This window comes from Colobus angolensis, unplaced genomic scaffold, assembly GCF_000951035.1.
Source record: "Colobus angolensis palliatus isolate OR3802 unplaced genomic scaffold, Cang.pa_1.0 Scaffold25, whole genome shotgun sequence".
NCBI lineage: Eukaryota > Metazoa > Chordata > Mammalia > Primates > Cercopithecidae > Colobus > Colobus angolensis.
In genome coordinates, this window is record NW_012115710.1 from 2,452,532 (window position 1) to 2,459,632 (window position 7,101).

General features: G+C 44.2%; 1 protein-coding gene across 2 annotated transcripts in view; it reads left to right on the forward strand.

Annotated features, from left to right (window-relative positions):
* LOC105514696 (sialic acid-binding Ig-like lectin 14) overlaps positions 1–4,986 on the forward strand; it is a 39,543-nt gene extending 34,557 nt beyond the window's left edge. The window contains exon 9 of one of the 2 annotated variants that reach the window (XM_011946231.1): positions 4,475–4,978. In XM_011946231.1, coding sequence (XP_011801621.1) covers positions 4,475–4,666 — 192 coding nt within the window. In that variant the 3' untranslated portion in view covers positions 4,667–4,978. Of the gene's footprint in view, positions 1–4,474 lie in introns of both variants that reach the window. The other variant, XM_011946230.1, reaches the window with a different exon arrangement.
* Positions 4,987–7,101: the final 2,115 nt, after the last annotated feature.

Consider the following 7,101-nt stretch of genomic DNA (forward strand, 5'->3'; position numbering starts at 1 on the left):
CTCCTGCCTCAGCCTCCGGAGTAACTGGGACTACAAGCACCCGCCACCTCGCCCGGCTAGTTTTTTGTATTTTTTAGTAGAGACGAGGTTTCACCGGGTTAGCCAGGATGGTCTCGATCTCCTGACCTCGTGATTTGCCCGTCTCGGCCTCCCAAAGTGCTGGGATTACAGGCATAAGCCACCCCGCCTGGCCAAAGTTTTCTGTTTCTATCCTCCATCTGTCTTAATCTTTTTTTCATATGTTTTAGTCTTCATCCTTCCCTACTTCCTTTTAGGGGATACTTCTGATGGCCCTTCTAACTCACTAGTTTGCCTTCAATTATAGTCATTCTATTCTCCATCCCATCCATTGGATTCTTCCTATGGTATTTTTCAGACATTTCCCCATGGACTTTTTTGCATCAGGTACATAATTACATAATTCCTTATTATGTTTCACATTCATTTTGCATGTACACTTTGTTATTGACAAAGTTTCTTATGCTTGTTTTCATACTGCTAATATTGTCACACCTTTTTAGTGCATGTAATATGCTCAGTTTAGCTTCTTGACCAAAGCGTCCTAGTACTTGTGCTTCTAGTGGTCTATCAGGTTCTGTTGATTTGCTTTTCTTCAAAGGTGCCCAGCCTTCTGAGCTGTGAGCTCATATTCCCCTAGGGTTACTGGCTACTCTGGCAGTGTTTCTTGAATGAGGGAAGGGCAGATGGTGGCCTGTGTCAGGCTTACTGAGCCAAAGAAATGACAGGGATGCCAGGCATGGTGGCTCACACCTGTAATCCCAGCACTTTGGGAAGCCGAGGTGGGTGGATCACCTGAGGTCAGGAGTTTGAGACCAGCCTGACCAACATGGAAAAACCCCGTCTCTACTAAAAATACAAAATTAGTTGGGCGTGGTGGCACATGCCTGTAATCCCAGCTACTTGGGAGGCTGAGGCAGAAGAATCGCTTGAACCTGGGAGGTGGAGGTTGCAGTGAGCCAAGATCGTGCCATTGCACTCCAGTCTGGGCAACAAGAGCAAAGCTCTATCTCAAAAAATAAAAGGAAAAAAAAAAAGAGAGAGAGAGAGAGAGAGAAATGACAGCAACAAGACCCAAGGTGGAGCCCCTTAGGAACCCAAACCACACCCAACCAGTTCCACTTCCTGTTACCCCAGTAAGGCAGTTTAAGTCATCCCTGCATCTTCAGACCATCGTGGAGAAGCAACATTGGTCAAGGACTCTCCTTGCATTGTGACCCACCAGCCCTGGGAGTTTGGAGTGGAGAAAATGGCAAGGAGAAGCAGTGAGCTTCCACCTCTGTTCTCCTTCTCCTCACCCCAGTGGACCTTTGGTGCTTACCCAGCACATGCCTCTTGGACACTGGCACATCATTATCCTGTCCATACTCTGAATTCTGCAGTAAGGGGCAGAGAATGTTTGTCCCAATGGAAGGGTAGAGGAGAGAAAGGAGCAGAATTCAAGTAAGTTTGGGGTAACCCACTCTCTCATCAATAAGCCAGCTGTCCTTCTTGCCCAGTTCTCCCACCCCTTTTCTGTAAATTAGCCTTTACTTTCCCCCATGGATATCAGTGTGACTGATTGATCACAGATTGATTTGTAAAATTTTGTTCACCCAGGAGCTCCATCTTCAGTTCCGTCATTGGTAGGTCTTGGAGTACAGAGCCAGTAATGTGTATGAATTCACTCTTTTGACAAGAACTATAGTAGAGGGAGCTTTGTTTTCTCCTTTATTTTACCTTCAACCCCTCTGCACACTTTCATACCACAGGCAGAATGGTAAAGTGAGGCACAGCATAGTCCCTGGAGTTTGATGTCCTGCATTCAGGTTCTAGATTCACTCACTTGCAAGCTGTGTGACCTTGGATAAGCTAATGAACGTCTCTGATTTTTTGTTTTCTCTTATGGAAAGGGGGCTATTTATATGCTAGTATCTGTCTCAGATTGTTACAAGGAGTGCTTAATAAAGTGACAAGCTCACAGGGAGCTCACTTATAATTGTTACCCAGTATTACTTTTCCTTCTAACAAGGAACTGCATGAGAGGGAGGTATTTGGGTGGTTTCAGTCTGCTTTATGTCCTCATTTACAAGAACGGCATCTAGCCCAAAGCAAGCACTCAGCAAAGAGTTATTGAGTAAAAGGGTGAACATACTGCTTTATCCTATTTATTAATCTGAGCTGTGCTTTTTCTTTCAGTTGTCAATTTCACCCTTTTTAATTTCATATACCACAAACTATTGATAGACATATGTCTTTATTTCTTCCTTTGGCTGCATAATGCTGGTGTGCATAGCCACTTTTTCATTTTATTTCATCTTTCTTGTGCCTAATATAAGCAGCTCTCTCCAGAAAGTCTATTTTTTCTTACACAATGAAGTCATTTTTTTCCCCTAACTATGGAGTCCTTTTTAAAAAACTTTATGGTCAGGTGCAGTGGCTCACGCCTGTAATCCCACAACTCTGGAAGGCTAAGGTGGGCCAATTGCTTAGCCCAGGAGTTTAAGACCAACCTGGGTAACATGGCGAAACCTTGTCTCTACAAAAATTAGCTGGGTGTGGTGGCATGTGCCTGTGGTCTCAGCTACTCAGGAAGCTGAGGTGGGAGAATTGCTTGAGCCAGGGACGAGAGGTTGCAGTGAGATGAAGTCACACCACTGCACTCCAGCCTGGATGACAGAGTGAAACTCTGTCTCAAAAAATAAAATTTCTGAGCTACTGTTGGAAGAACTCATATTGCTTTCAACATACTTTTCCACAGTGTGATGGGTAGGGATATGGGTGAAGGTGGGAGAGGAAAGAAATTGCTTCTTGTGTCTGGGTACCATCTTTGCTGGGGACTTAGGATCTGCTCCATTTTGTTTCTGTTTCTTGGAACCTGGGTCCAGGATCAGAATTGCCGTCTCTTTTCTGGTTTGCACATAAGATACCTTGTAACATATGCTGAAGGTATACATTTGCTTCAGCTATAATCCACTCTTCCTGCCTAGGTCAGGGTCTATGTCTGATTTCTCACACTGTGCATGCCCAGAACCTGAAAGAGAGGAGACAGGGCTGGATTCGAATCCTGGCCTCACCATGTATTAGATGAATAACCCTGGGCAAGTTACTTAACCTCTCTCCACCTCAGTTTCCCTGTGTGTAAGGTGGGGATAATTAGGATATCTTTTTTCTACTGTGGGTTTTTTGTGATGATTCAGTGTGATTAGTAAGTCCTCAATATGGTCTAATCAATCATAGTATCACAAAATTTTGAAAGAATGAGTGAATAGTTGAGTTCACAGGAAATGTATATGGACAGGTGGGGCCGGGATTTGAACCCAGCCCTGTCTGCCCTGTGCCAGGTCCTGGGCATGTACAGTGTGAGAAATCAGACATAGACCCTGACCTAAGCAGCCTATGGCCTGCTAGGAGGAGTGGATTATAAAAGGATGAATTGATAAATGTCACATCAGCCCAACTTCCCCGTGCGAACCATTTATTGTATTTCCCTCTTATTTTGGCGTTGAGGCCTCTTTCTGGGGATTGGCCATAAACTCTAGCCCTGTCTTGAATGGGAACCCCCAGGGATTTGGCCATATGTTCACAGTGTAACTTTCACAGAATACTCCTTTATCCTGGCACACTGCCTACTGCCTAAGTGCCCGGCCTGTGACCAGCAGTCCCTCTCATAGCAAACTTGTTTATCCTGGCAGATGTCCTTGCAGCTCTCATATGACCTGTGTCCAGTTTATTCCTACCAAGACAGCTATTCTCTAGGAGAGCCCTGACCAGAAAAGAAGTCAGGTTCAGGTCTGTCGGGTGGGTGGGGCTCAGAGGAGACAGCACAACAAAACACATGAAATAACAGAAGCAGTTTATTACTCACAGGTCCCAGAGAGAAGACAGCACAGCAAGCCTAGCCTTGAAGGGCGAATGGAAAGGAGGGAACTGACCAGGACACAAGTACTCATCCAGTGGGTAGGGAGCGAGAGAGAGAGAGAGAGAGAGAGAGAGAGAGAGAGAGAGAGAGAGAGAGAGAGAGAAGGACCCATGAGCCAAAGCCTTAATTAGAGTCCAGGGCATAACCCAAGCAGGCTTCCCACAGGGAGTTCTAACTGGGGGTTTAGAGATAGCAGGCAGGAGTTCTGTGGAGCCACACTGTGACTGAGATGTGGCTGCCGCAGTATATCTGTGCAGCCTATGAGGGACACAGGAGTCAGGAGGTAAGTCAAGAAGGTTGTAGCTGTAAGTCCCATAGGGAGCTGGTCACAAGGAGGTGGTTGTATCAGACAGACATCTGGATTAACCACCTTGGGGAACTGGGAGGAGGTGGAGAATTGGAAATTATGTCCAGGTGACTAAGCCCTGCTTCTGCCATGAGACGGTCCAATTTAGGTTCAAAATAAATCCCAAGGCAACATATAAATATAAGAACTCGTTATTCTATGCTGCCTCTTTATTCCTACTGTGATACCTTTCCTTCCCCTTTACTCAGGATTCCAGGAAGAAGCCCTGGTCAGACAGCCCCGGAGACCAAGCATCCCCTGCTGGGGATATCCCTCCCTTGGGAGAACAACAGGAGCTCCATTATGCCTCCCTCAGCTTTTCTGAGATGAAGTCGAGGGAGACTAAGGACCAGGAGGCCCCAAGCACCACGGAGTACTCAGAGGTCAAGACAAGCAAGTGAGGACTGGCCCAGAGCTCAGTCCTGGCCGTAGGAACCACAGCCTGTCTGGGGGGAAGGACAAGCCAGGGACCACTTGCTGAAAAGCATGAAGAGCCCTTGTGACTAACATTAACTGATGTGTAAGTGCTCCAAGCAGAGCAGAAAGAAGATAAATGATGGAATTGGAGAGGTGGGCTCAAACCTAGGCCCTGGCACTGTCATCAGGCAATTCACTGCATTCCTCTGTGCCTCAGTTTCCCATTCTGTAAATCAGAGATCATGCGTGTTACCTCAAAGGTTGTTGTGACCATTAAAGAAAGCAACACATGGAAATCAACCAACACAGCTCCTGGCACAGGGCATGTGCTCAGTGCTTGCTGGGCTCTCTTCCTTGAATAGGAAGGTCCTGTTGGCAAATTCTCTCAAGTCTGGGGATGACCAGGTACAAAAAAACAGGGCAGTAATATGTTGGTGTCACTCCCCTTCCCAGAACTCTTCAAAGACTCTCTAGGAGAGACCAGCCCCTCAGCCTGGCACTTGGTTCATGATGTAGGATCTTACATCCTTACCAGGGTCATATCTTTGCCCACGTTTACCTGCAATCCTTGCATCATATTCCGTCAGCTCCAGTTCTTCATTTATGAGACCCACAGGAATCCTTCCAACAGCCAAAGAGTTGAGTCTAACTCTTTCCTGCCCAAACCCATTCATGGCCCCCTGCCCTTAGACAATACATCACAAGCACCTCCCCTGTCACTTAAAGTCCTTCATGACCTCCCTGCTATCTATTTATTTACACTTTCCTCTTGGCCAACCCTTCCTTAAGCCTTTCATGCTGGTTCATACAACACTTTCTTTGCAATTTGAGATTTCTCCTCCTGGAAGTCATGCCTCCTTGCTTTCATCTGGCTTACACTATCTTTTCCACCAAACATGAGTTCATGGGTGGTCTTGGGTTGGAAGAGTGGACTGAAGAAAGAAATTATACTCTCCCTCCTCTAAAATTGAACTAATTAATTTTGTTAAATGCTAAACCAAAAGCAGCTAAAAATTCGCTGGTTACTTATCTAGGTTTCTCCAAACCCAGATAAATGACGATGTTAGAAACATTAGCAAGTGGCCATGAGGAAATGAATGTATAATTCCAGTGGAGTACTGGGAGGACACTGATTCTCAATATCTACCACCCAAACCTCGTTTTCATCACTGTAAAGAAGTTGAATTGTGACTACTGCTTTGGTTATGACAGGTTAGATAATTTTGATCAAGCCTTGTGTTGAAAATAATAAAATCTTTTGGGGAAAAAATGAGAGTAGAAAAAGAATACTTCCCTTAAATAGTATAGAATGCCTGAAAATAAAATGGGAACTTAGTAGGCCAAAATTCTGGAGAAAGCCTGAACCCAGAGAAGTAAGCAGAATCACTAAGCCAAAATTCCCAAGGGCATTTGCTCATATTGAAAAAGGGAGCTTTGGTTCTGTGGTCTTGGATGTGGCTCTGGAAATGAAGGTCAAATCTATGGCCCAGCGAAAGGTTGAGAATGTCAAAAGAGACCATCTCCACATTGGGTTTGTGTCAAGGTAAGGCTGAATCAAAGAAAACTGAAGACAAGGAAAAAAATCTGAACAGCTACCAGAGAAAAAGGATCACCTTCAAAAGAAAAGTCATTTAATTGACAGCTGAATTATCAGTAGCAACCTGGAGAGTAGAAGAAGGCAAATACTATTTCTAACATCAATTTGTAATCTATACTCAGTAAAGTCAACTCAAAAATGAGAGCAATAATGAACTGTCAGAGCAAGTAAATGGAGGAACTTTAATAAAAACAAAAGATAATTTAGAATTCCTGACAAACACAGTGGCTAAGTACCAAGGTAAGCGTATTTTACATGTCCCAGTATCCATATATTATCCAAGAGGAGAGAGAGGTTTTCATTTACTAAAGACTTTGATAGGTTAATTATACATGCCATAAATTTGTATCATGATGGCTAAAAGAACAGAATCATAATATATAACTTTCAACCTAGTGATGATTAAAGGTATACTATTAAAAACTTAGTAAACCGGCCAGGTGCAGTGGATCACATCTGTTAATCCCAGCACTTTGAGAGGCCGAGGTGGGGAGAATCACTTGAGCCCAGGAGTTCGAGATGGGCAGCATGGCAAAACACACCTCTACAAAAAAAAAAATACAAAAAATGTATCCAGGCATGGTAGCATATGCCTGTAGTCCCAGCTACTTGGGAGGCTGAGACAGTAGGATCACCTGAGCCTGGAAGGTGGAGACTGCAGTAAGCCAAGTGATAGAGTGAGACCTGTCTCAAGAAAACAAACAAAAAACAAAACAACAACAAAAAACTTAGTAAACAAACACAAAAATGGAGAAATAAAGTAATGTAGAATTGATGACACATACAGAAAACAAAATATAACATGGGACATTTACGTTAAAT